The sequence below is a fragment of the Nicotiana tomentosiformis genome, chromosome 10 (assembly GCF_000390325.3).
Source record: "Nicotiana tomentosiformis chromosome 10, ASM39032v3, whole genome shotgun sequence".
Classification (NCBI taxonomy): domain Eukaryota; kingdom Viridiplantae; phylum Streptophyta; class Magnoliopsida; order Solanales; family Solanaceae; genus Nicotiana; species Nicotiana tomentosiformis.
Window position 1 is genome coordinate 40,475,080 of NC_090821.1, and position 24,691 is coordinate 40,499,770.

General features: G+C 36.0%; 3 protein-coding genes across 3 annotated transcripts; 1 reads left to right on the forward strand and 2 right to left on the reverse strand.

The window, feature by feature from the left end:
- Window positions 1-8,074: 8,074 nt before the first annotated feature.
- Window positions 8,075-8,506, reverse strand: LOC138900049 (uncharacterized). The gene has a single exon (XM_070186753.1). It carries the CDS (start codon window positions 8,504-8,506, stop codon window positions 8,075-8,077), a length of 432 nt encoding a protein of 143 aa, XP_070042854.1.
- A 6,129-nt stretch (window positions 8,507-14,635) lies between these two features.
- On the forward strand, window positions 14,636-15,445 carry LOC138900050 (probable transcription factor At5g61620). Its single transcript, XM_070186754.1, has one exon. The coding sequence runs from the start codon at window positions 14,636-14,638 to the stop codon at window positions 15,443-15,445; it is 810 nt and encodes a 269-aa protein (XP_070042855.1).
- A 3,309-nt stretch (window positions 15,446-18,754) lies between these two features.
- Window positions 18,755-23,666, reverse strand: LOC104094469 (F-box protein At1g70590-like). The gene is made up of 5 exons (XM_009600404.4): window positions 23,634-23,666; window positions 22,476-23,318; window positions 20,230-20,363; window positions 19,554-19,736; window positions 18,755-19,086 (listed from the first exon to the last, which is right to left on the reverse strand). The coding sequence occupies exons 2-5, from the start codon at window positions 23,047-23,049 to the stop codon at window positions 18,916-18,918; spliced, it is 1,062 nt and encodes a 353-aa protein (XP_009598699.1). The 5' UTR covers window positions 23,050-23,318; window positions 23,634-23,666; the 3' UTR covers window positions 18,755-18,915.
- Window positions 23,667-24,691: the final 1,025 nt, after the last annotated feature.

Below are 24,691 nucleotides of genomic sequence, written 5' to 3' on the forward strand. Positions count from 1 at the left end.
TCGATTTTTGATCTTCGAGGACGGGGGCTCTTTTCCTCTTATTATCTTTCACCGGCTTTGGGACAGAGGCCGAAGCCTATTTCTCGACGAACGAGGGCCTCAAAACCGCATCTTTGGCCACACCTACATACGGGAAATTTTATTAAAGTGTGTGAAAAGCATCTTGTTCGAACTACCAAAGATACAAGAAAGGTGCTTACGATGATTTTTGGCCTCTCATCGGCTCTTTGACAAATCACGCCATGAGCGATCGGCGTATGAGGAGGTCGAAAATAGATCACGTACCCAGTTCTTGAGATCGGGCACTGCGTCGGGCATCCAGGGAACTGCTGCATCACAAAAGGGGAATATTGGTGAGAAAGGAAATGAAAGGACAAAATAGTAGAAGATAACAGTAGAATTACACTTACGCTTCATGTTCCACTCCTCGGGAAAAGGCATCTTTTCGGTCGGAATCAGGTCTGAAGTCCTTACTCGAACGAACCTGCACATCCAGCCTCGATCCTTATCCTCGTCTATACTCGAGAACAGAGGCTTGGTAGCTCGACGTTGAAGTTTTATTAACCCTTCTCGAAAAAGATGAGGACGGTATAATCGGACAAGATGATCGAGGGTGAAAGGCATCCCCTCGATTTTATTCATAAAATATTGGATCAAAATAAAGATCCGCCAAAAGAAAGGATGTATCTGTCGTAGGGTTATTAGGTATTTACGACAAAAATCTATGATAACATGGTCGAGGGGACCTAACGTGAAAGGGTAAGTATACACGTTTAAAAACCCTCTCACACGTTTATCCTCTTCGGGAGACGGCACTACCACTTCTTTGTTCTTCCAGTTATAATCTTTTTTTATCTGCTCGATATGCTCCCGAGTTATCGAACAAATATATCTCGATACGGGATCACATCGGCCAAGAACCGGCGAACCTTTATAGTGTTTGAAATCGAAGGTAAGAACATATACCGCCGGAACGCACTCCTCAGGCCGTGGATCCACCGGTGTTTTGTCAGCGGCAGATTGGGAAGAAGAAGTTTTTTCTTTTTGGGGGACGGTTTTTGATGTCTTCACCATTTTGGATTTAAATAAGGTGACAAAGATTTGGTGGTTTTGAAGAAGAATTTTGCAAAGAGGAATCACAGATTTGCGAATAAACTCAGAGAATACGAAAAAGAACTTGAGAAATTTGGAAGATTGAAGATGTAAAAGTAGTAAATGATAAAAGGAAAGGCTATTTATAGATTAAAGCAATGGCGGTTCAGTATCAGCAGTGGCCGACCACCGTCTGACATGCATTAAATGTCTTGAAAGACTAAATCGATGGGACAGTTATCACGTGCATCATGATCGAGCCCAATGTAAACGTCAGCTTATAATCCGATCGAGCCGTTGAAAAATCATATCGTTTCTCATCACATCCTTCCCGAGAAATGAGGGGACTATCTGTATACGGTAGAAATAGATTTCGGTCTTCGTATGATTGTTCGAGGTCGAAACATAATAGATCGAAGTAAGACTTTGAGATGGGTTCCGAAGATGGTACAAACAAGCTTCGAATTCCAGGTATAGGTCAAACACCGAGTTCGAAGTCATCATCGAGCTCGGGTTCGAATCGAACTGAGATGAAATGATTTCGAGCTTAAGGGGCAGAGGCCAACCGGGACCGAGTCCGAATCATCACCTGATCTCGAGTCCATATCGAGCTCTAGTAGCACTACCGACCAACACCGAGGCCGATCGGGTTCGAGCTCACAGACAAGAACCGTTGCAAACATACTAAGGGAGAGAATCTCGGCAGAAATTAGGAAAAAACTGATTTATTATGGATTCTCCACTATGTATTTTTAATTATATCTAAAGTAGGATCCTCCACTATAAAGAGGATGGCTACATTTCTGTAGAGGGCAGTTTTTTGGGCTTACATTGTAATTCAAGCACCATATTCTCCTATATTGAAGAGTTATTCTTAAGCTTGATAAATTGATTCAACTTGCTTAGTCCTAAAAATCATCTTCTTTACAACCTTGTTTACTTTACATTATTTGCAATCCGTATTTGATATTTTTATTTATCCTTACGATTTGTATTAAAGTTATACCATATATCCTTAGAATTACGTACAAAATTAACTCTATCCATTTTTCGGGTAAACAACACTCCAGTAGCTTCGGATAAAGCAAAATATTGTGACTGATTTTGTTTATTTATATTATTTTTAGTATAATTTATAGATCAACATAAAGCACAAACGTAACTCTTGTGTTCTGTTCCCAGAGGCCAGGGAGATCTTCCACTCTCTTTTTTCCTTTTTGTTTCAATGATTTCTTGCTTGTTCTTGAAATTGTTCATTTTCTATTTTGTCTTTTCGTTTGGATAATTTTATGGGGAAAAAAATCTGATATCTTTTTGTTTAAGAACCAAGAAAGTGGGCATCAGCAGTAATAGCAGTAAATTATTTGGAGTTGTGATAAGTACTAATTCTAAGAATAATGATGATACTGAGAGTTCACCATCAAGAACTGCCAATATGAAAGAAGAAACAACAATAACAACAACAATAACAAGGGAAATTGGAAGGGAACAAGACAGAGTGAGGTCACACAGGGCATTCTTGATTGGATTGGAGAAACTTGGGAGAGGAAATTGGGCTGGAATTGCATAATTTGAGTTGTTATCTTCGTGTATGGAGCCTGTATAATATAGTAATGTGGTCTTCTTTTTTCCTTTCTTTCGGGAATAATATATCTTGATTTTCTGGGTATAGCATTCTAATTCTAATGCACACAACCGTTCGAGCTAATATTGGAAACTTTTTTTATTTGATCTCATTAAAAAGAAGGGAGTCTTCGAGCAACGGTTAATAGGGATAGCAATTGGGGCAGGGCGGGGTAGAGCGGGGCAGGAATAACCTTAAATAAGGCGGGACAGGGGAAGATTTTAATGGGGCAGGGCGGGCGGGGCAGGGCAAATTGTTATTTTTGAAAATTTTTAATAGGGCAGGGTAAGGTAGGGCACATACGGGTTAATAACTGGATCGGGTAAAATAAGTTAGACCCGTGTACTTTTGTTATATTCCCCCAAATCTTAAATTCCCAAACGCTCAAATCCAATTCCCAAACTCAGAATTCAGAAACTCTCCTGCCATTCTTCTTCCTCTTTGAACTCCTGCGATTCTTCTTCCTCAAACCTCAAACCTTCTTCGATTCTTCTTCCTCCGAGTTCGGGGCAAAGTTTTCTCCAGCAAATCTAGGTAATGCTCTCGATTTCTATTTCTCTCAACTTCTTACTCACAACTTCTGCTGAATATGAAATACGAGATTGAAGGTGTATTATCAATTGAAATATTGGTTAACCTCACAAATATTCAACTTTTATATACTTTCTCCTGCTGACTTGGGATCGTTTTATTTTTTGTTTTGCTTGGTAGTTAGCAGAGACCTTTTTCCTTGTTATGTATTCATACTTTTGTGAATTAAAAATAATTTTTAACTTTCTAATTAATGATAGCACCCCCCATCCCCAACCTTTAATTCCACTGTTCAACAGGATCAGTGATTCTGAACACTCACTTTGGTGGATTCTTCAGTCAATTTGAACGATAAAAATCAGGGGAAAGAAAATATTTTGAACGATAAATTTACGGATCGTTACAGTCCCTACGATCTGCTTCTCCTGTAATTGTATTTCTAATATCAGCTTTTAGTGATATTTCTTTTCTTTGTTTTACTAGATAATCATGGCATGTCAAAATGAAGAGAATCTGCTAGCTTCATCTTCTAATGTTATCTCCTTAGACGATGAGAGTCTAAGGCCTTTACAATCTGATGAAATTGTTGAAATGGAAAAAAGGAGATATTCCCGAGCATGGAATCATTTCGAGCCGGTGAAGTTTAATGGTGTTCCATATGGTGTTTGTAAGTATTGCAATCGTCGATATAAAAATGCTAAAAATTGTGGTACAAAATCTATGTTAGATCACATACCTAAGTGTCCTAATAGGCCAAGAGATGTACAAAATGAGGGTGATACTGGAGATAGTTATTTTGATCAAGATGTTTCACGTAAACAACTTGCACATGCCATAATTTTACACGAGTATCCACTCTCTATAATTGATCATGTGGAATTTAGGAACATGGAATATGTAGTTCTTCCTTCTCCTTTAATTAGTGAATCCTTCAATATTGGTGTACAAACTAAGAGACTACTTAATCAATCCTTTTAACTAGCAGTCTTTGTTCTTAGACACTTTCAAGAATGTAGTACCTACACCACGTTGGCTTCGCTAACCTTTTTCCTATTTGTTGATGCAGGCAAGGTCCAAACAGAGTTGTGAATATGAAGACTGTGAGGACTGAGGTATAAATACAGCAATAATACTACCGATGATGTTTTAAGTCAAAAAAAAATTATTAGTTATGCAACAGAAGTAATATAAAATAGAGAGGAGAGAATCTTACTCTATTTAATTATATTATTGAGTTAAAATATGCTTCTTAACTTTCTATATGTCTATTAGTTGTCTGATTATGTCTCTCTTGTTGTCTTATTTTACAATTTAATTAAGTGCCCTGAGTCATATTAGTATTTGATAATTTTATACTGCCTTTTTCTTGTCTTGTAGGCTTTGGATTTCATTTCTAATAGGATCATTTTTTCTTGTGTTTGTTCATGGATTGAAGCTAGAATTATGTACCACAGACATAGTAGGTCTGCTATCTGATCATTTTTCTTATTACTTGCCTATGTTATTGTAATAAGTGTTGTCACAATTGTAGTACTCCTCATTGTTATTGTTGTTATTGTTGTTGTTGTTGTTGTCGTTATCGTTGTAAGTGTTACCACCATTGTAGTACTGATGCTGCTGGTTGTTACTGAAAAGTTGTCTCCACTGTAGAACTGTTGTTGCTGCTGCTGCTGGTTGTTGCGCTTAGTACTATAATCACTGACATTATTGCTTCCTATATATATTTGTTGCTGCTTTTGATCTCACGGACCAGTTAGAATGTAAGTTGTATTTGGTAGAATAGGTATAACTCGTGGCTGATCCTTCTTTTTTATTGCAGTTGATTATCTTCTATTCATTATCCGTGATGTCAATATGAACCCGAACTCAGATGAAGTTGTTGATATCAAATATGTCATTGTTGATTATCTTCTATTCAGACTTGTCGTCGACAAAATTTTGTTCAAGTGGTGGGACCATGTTGAGAAGGGGACTCTCCAGGGAGTTGCTAATATGAAAATCATTCACAAGTTGACTTAAAAGGAGCCAAACTTTTAATATGGTTGAACTAAAATACATTCTTATTCCTTTAAATCGATAAATTTGGCAGTAATATTCTCAAGCTTTCCATTTGTATATATATATTTGTTGTCTCTGTGAGAAATGAAAATTTTGAATTGATCAAAACATAAGTAACTAGCTTCTTGCTTTGTGCTAGGGAAACTTTATGTTGTCCAACTTTTTCTGTATCATATAATTGACTTTGCCATTTTAGTTTCCAATCTTGTCTTTCTTTTTCTAAATGTGGATGTTACAAAAGCGGCCAAAATCATACATTTGCGTAACAAAAGGCCAAAAATAATATATTACATAGGCTATATAAGAGAATTACGACAAAGATGAAGCTCTGTTCAAGATCTCCGTAGGGTCCAAATCTTATTCAATTTTTTCTTCTTCTTTGTAAGTCAATAAGTGGCAAGTACAGAATAATGTTACCTCACAAAATTTGCTATGGTCCAAATCGTGTCTAACATTTTAATAATGTTAAAAAATTATATTTTTATTCAATCAATTTGCATAAATAACTAAATAATATTTTAAATATTTCAATAGAAAGTGGAAAGGGTAAAAGAAATTAAAAGCATATTGTAAAATGAAAAATAAAGAGAAAAATAAAATAGAGCCTAAATGGGGCAAGGCGGGGCAGGGCGGGGCAAAATTTTGACAAAAGGCTAAATGGGGTTGGGCGGAGCGGGTCAAAATTTTAGCGGGTCAAGGCTTGCCCTGCCCCGCCCTGCCCTGCCCTATTTACATCCCTAACTGTTAAGTTGTCTCTGTGTGACCTATAGGTCACGAGTTCGAGCCGTGGATAGTGACGGATCCGGGATTTGAAGTTAATGGGTGCTAAACTACCTTAGTATAAATCTAACACTAATCACAAAATAACAAAATCATAGTCGGGGCATATATTGGATTAACTTGGTCTAATTAATTTTCTTATTCATGCATAAACTAAACTTGTTAAGGAGCGAAAAAAAGGAGACAAGAATAAGCTCCCGTTTGGCCATAGATTTTGACAACTTTCTTTAAAAAGAATTTGAAAATATTATTTGTTCGTGGAATATGATCAGTTTTTGAAAAAACAAATCCCAAAATATGGTTTAGAGCAGTTTTTGGTAAAAAAATTCTTCCACTCACAAAATTTTAATTTTATTTCAAATAAAATGCACGTTCAATTACAACTTCAACTTGTAGAATTTATTATTCAACACAATTTCAAAATCTCTTTTTTTTTCAAGTTGTGACTAAATATATATCCAAACGCTAGCTAAATCTTATTTGGCCAAATTCAACCTAAGCTATGTGAAAGTAGAAGAGATAAATAGAGAGCAAGGAATGAGAATTGAGATGAATGGGGCGGTAGAACAGGAAAAAAAACTCTAACGTAGAAGATGGTACTAAAATCTATAGGCTAAAAAAAAGGAAATTTGAAAAAAAAAATTGTGCTTTTAGATGGGAGTGCAGTAATAAAATTGGAAAATATTAAACATTATGAACCGCTTGTCAGATCACGTGGACTAAAAAGTAGTATATGAAACAAGTGATGTTGCCCACAATTGGAATCAAACCCTTGCCCTCGAAAAATAGAAGTGCCTGCAGGACCAAAGCACCCAGCGCTCGTTTTTCTCGATGGGTGCTCATGTATTCTTTATGTTAAATCTGTAAGGAATTTCTACATAGTTATTTGAGTTTCGACTAAAGTTGGTGGTTGCACCCATAGTGATACACTTGGATCGTCCATGGCCGTGAAATCAGTTATTGATCCTTACATCATGGTAAGCTGTCTACGTCACACCTTCTTGGGGTGCGGCCATTTTCTGGATCATACATGAATACGAGATGTTTTGTATACCGACTGCCCTTTAATTATCTCATTAAAAAAAGTTATACAACCTGAAATATATAGTACAATAATGAACTTGGAATCAAAATAGCACAATATGAAGTTATAATTTTTTTCCCGTCCAACATGAAGTTATAATTACGAACAAAATTGTTATTGTCTTGGTTTTAACGGAATCCTTATCTACCAAAATTAACCATTGAATCATCTTTCGACGACACATACAAAAAGACCCACCAACAGTCAAATAATTGTTGAACCTTAGAGATAAGTAGATTTTATGATATTTCTATAAATTTTATTTCTCTTCTATTTTTCTTTCTCCTATTTGTCTAACTTTTTAGTTATTTATTTGAGCAATTATGACTTTGAATCGACCCAAGATATAGAATAGATAAAATTGTAAATTAAAGAATTCTTTTCATAACCCAAAAAATATTTTTTTATTATCGATCATATTAAGATCATAAAGAAATTCCGATCTATACCGGTACCATAATGTCAAATTCAGGAGGAAGATCATAATTACTAGAAATTGATAAACATCTTTGACCTTCCATCCCAGGATATGAAAGATGCAGAGAGATGCATCCATTCCCTGGTTGACCGGACTGTGTGGTCTACGCTTATTCAAAAAATTTGATACTACTTTTTTAGGTTCAAAATATCACTAATATCATGTATGGTTAAACTTTGTGTAACAACTTTTGTACATATAGTTTTTATCGGTTTAGTTTGCTATTCTTTTAAGACAATCTTAATTATTCCGTACAATTATACATTCATATCTTTATTTATTTATTTTTTAAAAGAAAAGAAAACATTAAAATAGATTGAATATAAGGGGAGGATGACGTCCCCTGTTGATTGTCAATAATGTCTACCAATGTGACCCTATTACAAACATTGATTTTCCTTTCAAATACAGTTCCTAGGATGTCTGCTCACACTACTTTATTTGCAAACACCGGAGGAACTGCCAAAATTTGGGTCTTGTCAAAAGCTTCCTTCCTAGCTCCTTCCTTTGCGAGGAGGTCTGCCACTTGATTCTGCTCCCTGTAGCTATGGCCTATGGCTGGGTTCCCCAACTGCTCTATCATATACCTGCATCCAGAAATTATAGGGTTGTGAGTTAAGTTGCCATTCTTTAACATTTCCAACACCGTTTCAGAATTAGTGTCAATCACAATAGGTGACAAGCCTTGATCTATGGCTATTTTTAGCCCCAACCATAAGGCTTGGAGTTCTGCCCTAACACTATCAGTGTTTGGTAGCCCCCTCATGAATCCTAAGACCCCGTCTCCCCTGTTGTTTCTGAAAACCCCCTGTATACCCAATTTCCCAGTGTTAAGGCATGCAACCCTATCAGTGTTCATCTTATAATAGCCTTTATCAGGTGGCTGCTACTTTAAGTATAAGGTGGTTGTTGCTCTAACATGCCTTGAAGTGACTGCTACATGATGGTATTCAACATCATTTGCTATTGTTTGGCGCCCATTAATGTGATTTTTCCTCTTTTCAAATACATTAGAGTTCCTAGTGAGCCAGATGGCCTAGGAGCAGAAGGGCAGTACTTGTTTTCATTTTATGCAAGCATTGTAATCCATATTTCTTAGCCTATGTTATGTGTCTTCCCAATTTGGCATAGAGAAGGGATTTACACTAAGGTTAGGCTTTTGGGTGCAGTTGTGCAGCAATTGCTGCCAGAATTCTTTGACATTGGGGAATTCACAGAAGATGTGGCTTATGTCTTCTATTACGTAATCACAGAAGTAGCAGTCAGTGTTAATTCTCAGGCAAATGTTGTGTAAGTGGTTCCTTGTAGGTAGCTTGTTTTGCTGCATGAGTCATATGAAGAACTTGATCTTATTTGGGGTCTTTAGCTTCCAAATCCAGCTGAAGTGGTCTCCATTAGAACTGTCATTGTTCATTAGTGCATCAAGGAAGGAGTAGACTGATTTGGTACTAAACATGCCATTTGGATTAAGATTTCAGATTAGTTTATCCTCAACAATGGTGTAGGTGAGAATGAACGTGTTTTGTATTATCAAGTTGATGTCATGGGGGATTGGGTAGGGAATGTAGCTGAAATCCCAAACCCCATTAGAGAACACTTCATTAATCCTGGTGTTCATGTCACTGTGGTGCCATGAGCCGTTAAGGATTTTATCCAGAGGTTGCATCTTGGGAAGCCATGAGTCAGTAAGAAATCTAACCCTATCCCTTTTGTGAACCACCAAACTAGCGCAACTTGTACATATTTTTCAGCTTTCTTGAACATTTTTCCAAGTTCTAGTCTTAGCCTTAACCATGTTCCATCCTCCACTGCTGTGCTTTCCCATGAGCACCCTAACCCAGATGGAGGTAGTATTATTGTATAGTCTCCAAGCAAGACTGGTGTGGTATATTTTGTTCTTTAGGTGAGACTGTTGGAGACCCAGCCCTCCCCTGTTCTTTGGTTTGGTGACAGTGACCTACTTGACCATGCGTAGCTTCCTTTTCATAGGAGTTGTACCCCAAAAAAAAATTCCTTTAAATTTTGTCAACTTGGTCGGTAATTTAGGAGGGTAACTGGATGTATTGCATTAGATGGTTTGAGATGCTACTAAGGCATGACTTGGCCAGAGTGGTCCTACCAGCCATGTTAAGGAACATGGTTTTCCACCCTGTCATTCTACTGTTAAGGTTATCTATGATGAATTGGAAGTCACTATTCGTAGGCCTTCTCGTGAAGATGGGAAAACCAAGGTATTTGCCAAAGTCTTTAGCACCTTTGATGCCTAAAATTGCACTGCAAGATGTAGCACACTCTGCCTGGCAATTAAAAGAAAAGATTACTTTGGATTTCTGGAGGTTGACCTTTTGCCCAGATGCAGTATTGAAATTACCCAGGATGGCTAAGATTGTCGCACAGTTTCTTCTATTGGCCCTGGCAAACATAGTGAGGTTATCAGCAAAGAATAGGTGGGAGATTTTAGGCCATCTGTTACACCCCATGTTTTCATACGTGGAAGTACGCCATAAGTAAATCGATATAAGATCGGAAATGAGATGTTACGTCCCGCATTTTCGTACGTTGAAGTTTTATCATAAGTTAACCAACGTAAACTCGGGAATGAGATTATTTTGAGGTTATAAGCATTATGCTATTTCAAACAAGGGATAAGTAAATTCGTGAAGGTGAGAGGGTAAGCAAATCAAAGGAAATGAATTTCGTCAAAGTTTGACATTTTGGGATAAAATACGGTCCGAGCTAAAAATACTCGATATTTATGGACTAGTGCCATACAAGGTACCACATGACCATGATAGTAGGGTACATAGAGTGTATTAAAAGTGAGTAGTATTTTAAGTAATTTGAAGTAATTAATTAATTATTTGGTAATAAAAGATTATTTAGTTAATTAAAATTAGTAGGTAATTAATTAATAAGTTTGGGATAAGACTTACCCTTCCCCAACATTGCTAGCATTCTTTATCTACCTAATGACTAATTAAATAAGGTGGAAAGGTGTCACACTTTGAACAAGAAAAGTGACACCAAGCTTGGAATATGGGGCCCACCCAAATATTAAAGATAATATTCATAATTAAACAATATTTTTCTAGTCTCTTAAGCACAATTTCAGCCAAGCTTTTCATTTCTTGTAACGTCAATTCCAATCTCTTAAGAAGAGTTTTCAGTAAGCTTTCCATTCCTTAACGTAAATTCTAAATCCCTTGAGAAAGACTTTCAACAAAGAAGGAATTACATAAGTTTGCTAAGAGAGCTTAAGGAGGAAGCTCTAAAATTCCAAGAAAATCTCTAAGACTTCTAATTCACAAAGCAACGCGAATTAGAATTAGGCAAGGTAACGGATTTTGGGCAAAATTCGCATACAAAGTTACACTGCGTAATAACAACGGGATTTACAATTCTAAGAGAGCACGGTACAATCTTTCTCAAGAATATCATATGAATTTTTGCCTACTCCAGGTATGTTAAGGCTATCCCTTCTTTCTTTTTGGCATGACCCAAATGATACCGAAAGAAATGAGCAAACATACAGTTTCCATAAACGACTCTATTCATAAAAATATTAAGGGTGTTTATATTCTTGATTCCCCATGTGAATTATTATTATTATATCTTCCGTTCATGGGTCTCAGAAAAATACGTATTTGATAAAATTTATCCGACAGGCATATTATTTTTATGACATTCTGAGAAAATCTTATTAACGTATTTCTTAAGGCATATTATATTTATGACATCCCGAAAAAATATTATTAACGTATTTCTTATGAATTTCATGTATTTATATATATACATTGACCCATGACCAGATGGCGTTATATACGTGTATATATGTATATTATATGTATATGGGATATGGGGAAAGGTTATGGCATTATATACGCAACACCACCTGATCAGCTGGTATACGTTGATGAATTGCCCACAGTGGCCGAAATGATATGATGGGATGCCCTCAGAGGCTTGATGATGTTATGAACATATATACCTATGCATGGTATGATATTTATACGCATATGCATGACATTATAAAGATGAAATGATTCACAGAGCTATGCAGACGTACATGTCAAATTTTTTACTCCATGTTTCTCTTATGTCTATTATTTACTGATTTTCATTCCTTACATACTCGGTACATTATTTGTACTGACGTCCCTTTTGCCTGGGGACGCTGCATTTCATGCCCGCAGGTCTCGATAGACAGGTCGAGAGTCCTCCAAGTAGGCGATCAGCTCAGCAAAAGATATTGGTGCACTCCATTTTCTCTGGAGTTGCTTGTTTGGTTAGTATGATTTAGATGTGTATGGTTTGGTATGGCGGGGCTCTGTCCCAACCTTTATAATATTTATGTACTCTTAGAGGCTTGTAGACATATGTTGTGTACGTGAAAGATTGTACGGCCTTGTCGGCCTATGTTTTGAGTTCATAAATGATCATGTTGGCTTATTAGGCCCGTATGTCACGTGTATATGATGATGTAATAAGAAAGATACGTTACGCTGGTATTCGGTTGAGTAAGGTATCGGGTGCCCGTCGCGGCCCATCAGTTTTGGTCGTGACACCATCCCCCAGTGATACTGATAGAGAACCAATCCTTATCAGTTACAACATTGTCAATATCTCTGGAAAGCCTTTCCATGCATATGATAAACATATAGGGAGACATAGGGGGCACCTGCCTGATGCCTCGGCTTGAAGCAATCAGTCTTGGTACCATTAACAAGGATGGAGATGGAGCTCGTAGTGAGACAGGACATGATTAGGGTAGTAAGTTTAATGGGGAACTTGAAGAAGAGAAGGGATTCCCTAATAAAATACCATTTTATCCTATGAAAAGTCTTCTCTAAGTCCACTTTTAGGATCATATTAGCATTCTTACCTTTCATGTTTTGGAAGTGGGTAATCTACTCTTGGACCACAATGGCATTATCAGAAGCTCTTCTATTGGCTAGAAAGCTTGCTTGAGTAGGGACAATGATATTTTGAAGCAAAGGTTTGATTATATTGACAATGATCTTAATGATCAGTTTATACAGTGTGTTGCACAAACCGACTGGCTTGAAGTTTTTCAGCGTAGTGGTATTAGGGCATTTAGGAATGAGGCAGAGGTTGGTTTGGTTTACTTCAAGAGGGACCATACCAGTGAAAAAGATAATATTGCAGAATTGGATTACACTGCCAGAAACTATATGCCATTACTTCTGATAGAAGAAGGGGTGAAGGCCATCAGACCCAGGTGCCTTCATGGCCTTGAAGGAGAACAATGCACACTTGATCTCAGAGAGCCTAAGGGAGGAGTCAATGGTATCATGTTCCCTGGTATTCAGTACATTAGCACTATCAGTAATGTGGATCTTGTTCAACATTGAGCTATGGTGTTCAGTGTTATAGATCTTGGTGAAGTAGTTAAGGATTGTGTCTTTAATGTTCTTGGGATTCTGAATATTGTTCCCCACTTCATCCTTTAAGGACATGATCCTGTTCCTTCTTCTTCTGTTAAGTGTGGATATATGAAAGAATTTAGTGTTAGCATCTCTCTCACTTAACCAATTTATTCTGGATTTAAGTTTCCAGAAATCTTCTTCACTCTTTAGAATGATAGAGAAATCATGCTGGAGTTTGGCTTCAAGCTCCTGAAGGAAGGTGATAAAGGGTTAGGCATTGGACTTCTGAATGCCAGAAAGTCTAGCAAGGATATGCCTTTTTCCTATGAAAGATGTTGCCAAAGACATGTTTATTCCAGTCAGCCACTCTATTGGTAAAAACAGAGATAGCTTTCAGGATATCAGTATTGGCATCAAAACTGCCCTCCACAAGAGAGAGGAAGTCGGGTGGCTGCACCACATAAACTCAAACTTAAAAGGCTTGTTGGCCCTGTTGTGACTCTGATGGATTAGGCTTAAAAGAAGAGGACAGTAGTCTGAGTGGGTCCTAGGAAGATGAGTAAGTTGATTCAGGGAACTCCTCAATCCTATCATTTGTTGCAAAGCACCTATCAAGTCTTTCTAGGATTAGGTCTTGCTTATTGGAGTATCTTTTATTAGACCAAGTATACTTAGAGTCTTTAAAACCTAGGTCCATTAATTTTCAACTATTCAAGCATTTCGAGAATTTATTGCTTCTATTGGTGTTCAAGCTATTACCCCCAAATTTATCCCTGGCTTTTAGAAGTTTATTAAAGTACCCTCCAACGAGCCAACTAACCCCATACACAAAAGCCAAATCTTCTGACGTATTCCAGAGCTTATTTCTATTATTGACACAATTACTAGCATATATAGCAGCAAAAAGCCATTTAGTGGAGGAGGGGATCTGTAATGATTGTTATAGCAGTAAAAGGCATTCGCTAGAGAAACTCCTTGATCCATCCCGAGTCACCGTTTCTTTAGCACTCGAAACTCAAACCAACCAAATCCTCCTCGATCAAAATTTACTCAGTAATGGCAACTAATTCACTAGCTAGAGATAATGATAGGAACAAAAAAAATTATAGTTTAAGAAGGTGGTATTCCTTCACTGTTGAGATGGTTTGAAGGAACCCAATTACTAAAATCAGTTTTATAAACAAAACCCAAACAGATCCTAAATTCAAGTCGGTGGCTTTTTAAAAATTTTCGTTTACCGTTGTGGATTTTGAGATCAACTTAGTAAATATGGAAAATAAGTGGGTCAATTCTTTCCAAAGCCGGTAACGGTATCCCTCCCTTCTTTAATTAGTTTTATTAATTACCTTCTCCTCGTAGTACTATATTTTTACTCTTTGTTTCTTGAACTACAACTTTAATTTCAATAATTTTATTTCCTTATATATATATATGTTGCCTATTAATTTAACTATCCTTAGTTTCCTAATGTGGTACACTAATCCTAACCGTGTCATATGTTAGGACACGGTTAACACATTACCTTTTATAAATAATTGGATAATGGATCTCTAAGTACATGCTCTTGTGCGCAATTTGCAAAAAGAGAGTAGGTAATGAGAATGGCAAAAGAAATCCATAGCGAAAGAAGAGGGGAAATTTCAAGAACCAAGAAAGTTGGCAGCAGCAGTAATAGCATTAAACTATTTGGAGTTGTGATCAGTACTACTTCTGAGAGTTCTAGTTCAAGATCAAGAAGTGCCAATATGGGAAGAAGAAACAATAATAATAGTAATAAGGGAACAAGATGGGGTGAAGATGAACACAGGGCATTCTTGATTGGATTGGAGAAACTTGGGAGAGGAAATTGGGCTGGAATTGCTAAAGAATTTGTGCCAAGTAGAACACACACACAAGTTGCTAGCCATGCCCAGAAATATTTTGAAAGACTGGTGGCTGAAAAAGATAACAAAAGAGCAGTGATCAAACGCCAAAAGTCCAGTGTCTTCGACATTAATTTGGCTGAAGAGTCTTGTCCTTCATCTTCACCTACTAACCAACCTGTCTCAGAAGAAGCCAGTTCGGTAGTTATTCCAGTAACGAAAGACAACAGCAAAGGCAAAGAATATTTGAATCAACAAACTCCAATTTCACCAATGCCAATCAGTTACAGAGTTCCAGGATTTCCTCCTATCCCTATGGCTTACAGTAAGAATTCAAGTAATGATCGGGGACCTCATGTGTACACGGCTTCTTGGGTTCCTAATATTCGGTTTAATGGAAACTATGCCTATTTTCCCATGACATATTATCAGTTTGCTAACATTAGTGCACACAATTTTGCCTCATCATCACCTAATGCCACTCCAGAACAGCATGTTTCGTCTCAATCTGATCGTGCGTCTGTGGACAATCTGGATCTTACTACATAGCTATTTAAGATAGAACGGCAATCAGTGGCGGACGGACATGGTGGAAAGCGGGTTCAACTGAACCCGCTTCGTTAAAAAATAATATTGTGTATATGTATAAATTACGATTAAAGCTGCATAACTTTTGTATAAATATTTTATTTGAACCCACTTGACAATTACTATTTTACGACTAAAGTTATGTACTTCTAAAATTGAACCCGCTTGCACAAAATCCTGGATTCGCCACGGCAATACCTTTTTGTTTGACAAGATTTAGCCAATTTTAATTTGAATCTCTGTTAGCGACATAGAATTTTACTTTGTTGTAAGGAAATTTTTGCCCTAACTGTTGGTATACTTGCTGAGGATATGTTAGATTAGGCTTGTTATATGTAGCAGTTGTCAGCTTTATATTGGTCTCTCTTATGAAAACTTAATATTTTTACTTGTGGCATCAATAGCAGTAAATTTTCTAGTTTTGGACGGGAAAGGAAAGTCTTTTGCGTCCTGGGAAAATCATCCATCTGGTTCTGAAATAATTAACTCTATTTCTGTTGTTCTTTCTTTCTTCCCTTAATCCGAGTAAAGAGTATCCAAGATCTGTGATATACTGTATAATTTTGTTTAATAAAATTTCAGAAACTTAGGAATTTCTTGTGTATCAAGAACTTAGGGACGATCCTTGAGTTTAAAGGTGTCCCTGCTCTGTTGAGAGGAACACAAGGATCAATCCTACGCTGTCCAAGCGATCAACCAATATGAGAATGTTGGAGAGCAGGGGCGGACCCACGCAGGGTCAAAAGGTTCAAATGAATTCGCTTGATCAAAATATTTTGATATTTTATATAGGTTAAATTCTGTAAAATGAGTATATAGTTATTCTTTGAACCAACATGACACAAGCTGAACTTGTTGGGAGATGGTTTAGCTGGTTCAAAATTAAATGAAGGGTTGAGAGTTTGAAACCGTTGTAGGCAAATTTTGTAACTTTGTGCACGTGCATTGTAGTTAATTCTCTTTTTAAATGAAGAGCTAGTTTATTCCCTTAGTGGATTCTACAATTTTTTATCTCTATTTTGTATTTTATCTTACTCAAATCCAATAAGAATTAATCTACAATCTATTTAACTTCAGAAGATCAAAAAACTTTATAAAGTAAAATCTTACATTATTTTTGATAAAATATACACGTGCAAATCTTTATTTATAATTTGTTAGTTCATATTAAACTATTTATCCTAAATTGTTTCTTTATGTTACATAAATTTTTAGTTCACTTTAAAGTTATCTTCTCTTATAGTTTGTACCAATTTATTTTAAGCTATAACTCTTTACTTTTTTGTTGTCCTATCATTTTTGTAAATTAACAACTTTGTTATTTGTTAAATTTATAAGAGTCTAATAAAAGTCTAAATTGTTTAAATAGAATATTTTTAAAGTTTAAATAAAAATGTAAAATTAGATATATAAATTGTTAACACTTTTAGTTAAAGCAATTGTTTTTGTATGAAATCTTGGCCCGCCACTTTTGGAGAGTAATCATTGTGGATGTTAGTTTATAGAGGTTTGTATATAACATTTGATGGGAGGGAAAAGCTTATTATAGTTTATAAGTACTTTATATGGCTGAGCACAAGAAATTTCTGTCATTATACAAACGGAAAATGAACAAATATGCCCTTATACTATACGAAATTGAGCACATTTGTCCTTCATTAATGCTTTAGCTCAAATATGCCCTTACCGTCACATAATTGGTCCATATATGCCCTTAGAGTTACACAGTTGACCCATATATGCCCTTTTCGAAACAGAATCCACCCAAACTAATTAACTCTTTCGTTAATTGTATTAAAGTGTATTGCAAACACTATTTCCTTTTTATTAGTATTTGTTTTCTTTACCTTTCTCTTTTTTTTTTTCTTTTTTTTTCTTTTCTTCTCTTTTTTTTTTCTTTTTCTTTCTCTCTTATCCGATTTTCTCCATTAATGATGTCTTCTCCATTTTCATCACCAATTTCACTTAACAAAACTCATGCATTCCAATTACTAAGAAAATTCTCCCATAAGAATATTTTTATAGATCATATGTTTGTCAATTTTTTAAAAAGTTTAACAAAGTAAGATTGAAATAATATTTATGTAACAAAAAATCCGAAAATCCAACAAAACCGAACAATCCAAACCGATATAATTGGTTTGGTTTGATTTTGATAAAAATTGAACCAACCTGTTCTATGTACGCCCCTAATCTACATAGTTAATAAAAAAAATAAAAAATGTCCAGCTGAAAATAGACTAACAACTCAAATTTATAACACTACAACTTGAACTCTAGGCTTTTAATCAATAAATTATCTTTCTGAAAACAATTTAAATATTTTGGTCTTTTGAGTATTGTTAAAGGTTGAGATGTTTTTATTATTTTAAAGTTTAAACCATAATTTTTGGAACAATTTAATTTCGTTTATTTAGAGGGCCAGTGAAATTGGAACTTGATTACCTTATGAGAGAATTTTCTTAGTAATTGAAATTCATGAGTTTTGTCAAGTGAAATTGGTGATGAAAATGGAGAAGACATCATTAATGGAGAAAATCGGATAAGTAAGAAAGAAAAAGGAAAAACAAAAGAGAAGAAAAGAAAAAAGAAGAAAGAAAAGAGAAAGGTAAAGAAAAAAAAGTACTAATAAAAAGAAAATAGTGTTTGTAATACACTTTAATACAATTAAAGAAATATCTAATTAGTTTGGGTGAATTCCATTTCGAAAAGGGCATATATGGGCCATTTGTGTAACTCTAAGGGCATATATGGACCAACTATGTGACGGTAAGGGCATATTTGAACTAAAGTATTAACGAAGAGCAAATGTGCTCAATTTCGTATAGTACAAGGGCATATTTGGACCTTTGCCCTTATACAAATTGCATGGGATACGCCCTTGAGCACCTAATTGCTTTGTTCTTCTGGTGCCACCAAATCTTATCTCATTGTTTGGTACTATTTGTCAATGTACAAGTGCATTCCCTAGTTTTTTTTTCACCTTGGTTGATTCTTTTGCTTATATGCGTTTGATGTGTATCTGTCACTGAACATATTTTACTATTAATATTCAGTTGTTTTTCCTACAACAGAGCGAAGCAAGGCTTCTAAGAATCAATGAGTTCGTTTTCAAATTTATATAATTTTTTGGAACAATATATTTCCATGCCCTTGTTCATAAATAATCAATAGTACGTAATATACTTCAAAACCTGTTAATGTTACAAATCAATGAGAAAAGTCTTAAAGCTATCATAGAAGAAATGGTAACATTTAAGCGCAAAACTATTTCGACGCAAGCTCTTATTATAACATTACAGAACTAGGGAATGCACATCAGTAAGAGAAACTATGTATATTTACACTTTGTAATTGAAGAAGGTTCAAAAGTAGCATGCTAGAGAACGATGCGTAGGCAGCATTAAGCTGAAAACAACAGGGAAAATCAATCAACAGGATGAAGAAGGCAAAGGATGCCAATTATCAGCAAAAAACATGGCTCTGTCACGAGAAGAAGTGGATATCTGTTGAAGTATAACATACTTGACGTGATCAGCTGCTGTCTCACCAGCACGAGTGGCAAGTTCCAAATACACCACAGCTTTCATCATGTTACCTTCCTGCTCAAGGAACAACCAGAGTGATGATAAGTTCATAGACAAGCGAAAGAAATAAAAGGGAAAGAAAAAAAAAAGGAAAAAGAAGAGGAAGGTAGAGGTTTGCAGGTACTTTTCCTATATGAATTATTCGGCGATACAGACAACTTTTTTTTCATGGACCTATTCATCCTCTGTTTAGTAAAGGTATTTGACCGAGCATATAGTTTAAGAAAGAAGAAAAGATTTTTGAAACTTATGGCCTTAAAAATACCATGGCAGTTTTGTGCCTATAAAATCATGTCAGTAAGGGTAAAATGAGAGATCTAAAGTTAAATTGTTTCTAAATGCAGAAAGTTATCATTTTTGGAACATAAAAGAGTGTAACATAAAATGGCACAGAGGGAGTATTGGTTTTCACAATCTAGTCATAAAGAAGTTGGGAAGGGTTGGAGTAGTGCAGTGGGAGGATTTATGTAGGCTCTACTTACAGAAAATAGACTAAGTCCATGCTCAAACTGGGCTTTGCTATGACCTCGATCAGCTGCTCTCTTCATCCATTTCCTTGCTAATTTATGAGACCGGGATAGACCTTCTCCTACTGAGTAGCATATTGCAGTGTTATACATGGCACAGACATATCCACCTTCCGCTGCCTTCAGATACCACCTTGCCTGCACTTCAAAAAGAGAAAACACTTTCAGAAGCAAAGTTATCATAGGAACAACCCAGTCATCCCTATAGAAAGCCAAAAGACGAATAACATTTTGTTCGACCATAATGGTGAATTTGAATTTTTAAGTACAAATTCAGGACAACTTTTCACAACTCTTCTTTTTGTTTTTGGCAGGCAATGTTGTCATAATTCCAAATTGTGAAATTTCAGAAGCTCAGAGTATGATTTGATCTTGAACTTGAATAATATTGACCCAAAGTGATATTGGACCTATGTATATGTTCTTCCTACATGCATGGCAAGATAAAATTCAGTCATCTACATGGTGTTTTCAGTAAGCACGGCAAGATAGACGAACCCATAAACAGGGAAGATCTCCCTTATTTATTTTTGTCTGTGAAATTAAATGGTCACAAAAACAACCGGTCTCAATCCAAACTAGTTGAGTCTGCTCTGTGAAGTTAATGGTTAAACAAGTATAATTTTCATACCGCTTCCTTAAGATCCCTACTCGGGCCACGACCTTTATGTAAACAAAGGGCAAGCTTGTACTGAGCTCGAACATATCCTGCAATAGAAGCTTTGTACAGCCATTTGATAGCCTCCTCAATGTCTGGTGGATTAGCTGCATAGAGTATAAAGAGATCATTACTACATAGAGATACAATAACCAGAGTAATGAAAGTCAAATCTGAAAGTTGTAAAACAAATGCTTCCATTTGTGGTCAGTAAGCTTGACAGAGAACTATGCTACTGCAAATCAAACGCAAAGTTCTGGTGGGAGCTCTCAGCGATGAAATGACTTCACATGCGTATGTGGACTTCTAATTCTATTAAGTAGCATTCACCATAAGTTGATGCATAACAGTAAACCACCAAATACTGCTGGTAGTGAGTGGTTCACTGATACAATCACCAGAGGAATAATAAAAGAAAAGGACAAAAATTATCGTAAAATGTGTGGCTGACTTGCTGCCTTCAACTTCTCTGGAATAAGTGCTGCAGAGGCCTTCCAACAATCTACTTCCCCGCCCTGGCATTTAATGGTTCTCTAGCAAAAGGGTAAACTTCACAGTTTTCAGGTGTTGGAAGGGATACTTCAACCAATTAAATAGTAGGAGGGGCTCCACATAACCTCTCCCAACTTCTAGTACTACTTCTTACTTCCCCCTTAAACATTATTCTTTCTTTCATTACAACGCATTTTGCAGCTAAATCTTCTGTAATATAGCTCTCTCAACCCCTCTTATTGTGATTTCTCCAATAACTTGGCATTGTAACACTTTCTTGCACAACTCTGCTATCAATGACTCTCAGGCCAAAACCATCAAGTCATGCCACTTTTGCACAATCTTGCTGTCAACAAATTGGTGTGAAAACAATGGGATTATGGCTGGAGGGCTTGGCAAAAGTAGAAGTTTTTTGTTAGCTGGTGGCTTGTGGTTATAAACCGGCAGTGCCTGCGATGGCGTTTACTCCATAATTGGTATGAAAGAACTGGCTTAAGGGTAATAGGAAGAGATACCTTTCTCCAAAAGAGATCCCAAAACAGTTCTGATTTTATTTTAATGCTTTTCTTTTTCAGAAAGGATATCAGGGAGACCGCAGGAAGAAGATGCTGTAAAGAAAGTTAAAGGGAGAAAAGTGCCAACCTCAGGTATGTTTAAGGATGTATATCACATTTCCTAAATCAACTAAAGCACCACTAGTTCAATAAAGACCGAGTGAGCAAGAAGAAAAATGAACTGGAATTACCTCACCCTCCTACACCTAACTTTCTCAATTTTGGACAGCACGCTCAATTGGTGATAATGATTAGAGAGGGCATCACAACAAGATTTTACAGAAATACTAAGTCCATATCAATGAACGAAAGTACACTAGCGAAAACAAGAGAGAGCAATACCAATAACTATCAATAAGCAAATATAAATCAAGTAAAATCTGAAGCACAAATTACTAACTCTTAATGCTGAATGAGAATCACAAACAGACAAAGCATAGGAAGCAAAAGCATGGATCTTTGGTTACTAAACATTGTGATTGGTGAACCAAGCCCGCTATTAGTGATTTATTCATACAATTAAGGCTGCTGAATTTCATACACGCCAAAAAAACTTGTGCTCATTTTGATACAAAAATCTACAATCTTTCTCTTTCTTTCTTTTTTTTCGGGACAAGTAAGCTATTCATTTCATTGATTGCACCAAGAAGGTGCCAAATTTGTAAACTATGTAATACTATTAATTTATATGTTTTTTTGTCCATCAGGCTTATTCTCCCAAGCACCCTACTAAAATCTATGTGCTCATACTTGTGGCGGTTTGAAGTACTGTCAGTTCACCAAGAGGATCGTCCTCCCAATTTGAAGTTGTCTTTTAACAGAAAGCTCAAACCTTGGCGACTACGATCATAAACTATGACATCTATCACGACTATAAACATTTCTTGTGATTATGACAGGCAGGGGCATAGCTACATTTGGTAAAGGGTGTTCCATTGAATCCCTTCAACGGAAAATTACACTGTGCAAAAAGGGTAAATTCTTAGGTGACAATTTAACATTTCATTGAATCCCCTTGCTCGAATTTCTGTCTCCACCACTGACGACAGGACCATACCCTTGGATCTCTCCTTCACATAGCAAGATAGTTCCTTTTTTTTCACTCTCTTTTTTTTTTCAAACATAGCAAGATAGTTAATATTCCATATTAAGCATGAAATGTAAGTTAGTTACCTTGCAAGAGGGAAATGCCCAAGTTACACTGACCAGCAGGGTCACCAAGTACAGCAGCCTTTCTATAAAAAGCAACCCCTTGTTCCTTTCTCCCCATTTCCCAATAAAGCAAGCCAGCATCAACCATAGCCAAAGTGGACCCACGAGCCGCACCTTTAAGGAACGAGTCGAGTGCCTTATTCAAGTTAACCTCAACCCCACCACGCCCATGCTTGAAATTCTTACCATATTTGAGAAACAACATGGCTTCTCTTAAGGGTCTAAGTGCATCACGCCAAGACTTGCATACCTGTGAAGCAGCACGTAAATTTGGCAAAGTGAAAGTGGCAGCTATTTTCAATAACACGTCGTTAGGAAGATGTGAGAAATTATTTGAGGAATATTCTTGATTTGATGATGAAATTGGATTGAATTGGAGATTATGGTTTGTGGGGTTGGTTTTTCTTGGATTATGATTTTCGGGTGGTGTTTTAGACATGAATGAAAAGGCGGTGAAACGAGGACCACTGTCCGATTTGTATGGCCATGTTCTTTGATTTATCATCTGGTATTCTGTGGGCCCTGCAGCTGCCATTGAAATGAATAAGCCCTTAATGAGAATTCGAGTTTGTGAACCCGAATTCTGTTGAAATCGGAATGAAAGGGAGCTGTCAAAGAATTAAAGAAATGGTGGCAGGAGAAATGGTGGCAGGAGAGAGGTTGAGGGGTATCGGATTCTTGAAATGGGAAGGAAAGAGGAGAAAAGGAAAAGACAAACGTTGGAGTTTTGGGGCACTACATGTTTAGCTTGGTTGAATAAATAAAAGAGTACATAACTTTTTGATTGGCTTAATTAATAATTAACTTGGTATTGACAAGAGTGTGAATAGAGTTAGAGTTTCCTCCTTCGGTTGTGAGTTCGAGTCATCCAAAGACTAAGGTGATAAATTTTTGGAGTGAGGGAGCTGAGGGTTTATCGTAAACAGTCTCTTTAATCTAGTGTATAGGTAAGGTCTGCGTACACATTACTTTTTTTGAACCCCACTAATAAAATTATATTGGATTATTATTACTGTTTATATTGATGAAACATACAAAAGCTATTATGCGAAACTTGATGTATTATTTTTCGCGAATGGAATATTAAAGACTAAAACTTAGTAATAACATGCATATAACAAGTAAAGACAAAAGAACATTTACAACAAGTAATTTTACATTATTTTATGTATAACAAACTCAACATCATCATTATACAAGTGTTAGTAATTTGTATATTATAATAATGTCTTGCAGCAATTATGTGACCCAAACAACTCCTTGGAATAAGAGGTTGGAGGTTAGGGGTTTTGTGATGGTCGTAGGAAACGCGTTGTTCAGGTGTAATATCTGATGTTCTCACGAAATTGTCGTGCTCATATGATGAGCAACTAACTGCATATTACTAACTGCATATCTTTTTCTTTCTCTATTTTCTCCCCCTTCTTTCTTTCTTTTCGGTTTTCTTTGCGTGTGGAAGTTGTGATTTGTCAAGTGAAGGAAGCATAAATGAGACGAGATGCAGAGGCTGACTATTTTTTTGCTTTTTTATTACGTTCTAGGGAGAGAGAAAGAGAAATTTACGTAGGGGTAAATAAATCTCAAAATTTAGAGTTAATGGATCTAAAATGAATGCAACTTGTGTAATTATTATTTTCTACTACTAAATATATAAGTGAGGATAAATGAGGTAATATGATTGGCTAAAACAAATTACAGCATAGCTGTTGTATAAGCTTTTAATTGCCTTTGACTAAATTGTCCCAAGTGATGTACTTCTATTTTGAAAACGTGTGGGCCCATTGAATACAACTGCTTCTTATGCAGCCTTTACTCTTAAACTGTTAAACATTGGCATTGGAGCTTGTGGAAACGTGGCTAATATAACACATTTCATGTATAAAATACTCTTATATATTTATTTGATAGAGAATATATTAACTAATAAAATTTTATAAATTTCATATTTCATTAGTTATTCTTATTTCTGTTACAATTTTTATTTAAGTAAAACAAAATAAAACAGTTTACATTACTAATATCTAATGGATTATTTAAACTGAATCAAATCCTAATTATGTTTTTATAACAACATAGTAAAACTTCTATTTTACACAAACTTCTATTTTCATTTGAGCAAAGAATTATGTTTATACTATAGTAAAACTTTTTTATAACAATCTTGGTTGTTCCGATAT

Coding starts and splice junctions, on each gene's coding strand:
- LOC138900049 (XM_070186753.1), bottom strand. CDS start 8,506: ATGAACACTGATAGGGTTGCATGCCTTAACACTGGGAAATTGGGTATA.
- LOC138900050 (XM_070186754.1), top strand. CDS start 14,636: ATGGCAAAAGAAATCCATAGCGAAAGAAGAGGGGAAATTTCAAGAACC.
- LOC104094469 (XM_009600404.4), bottom strand. CDS start 23,049: ATGGCAGCTGCAGGGCCCACAGAATACCAGATGATAAATCAAAGAACA. Junction 20,364..22,475: donor GGGCATTTCCCTCTTGCAAG/GTAACTAACTTA, acceptor TACTCTATGCAG/CTAATCCACCAGACATTGAG. Junction 19,087..19,553: donor ATGGACTTAGTCTATTTTCT/GTAAGTAGAGCC, acceptor TTCCTTGAGCAG/GAAGGTAACATGATGAAAGC.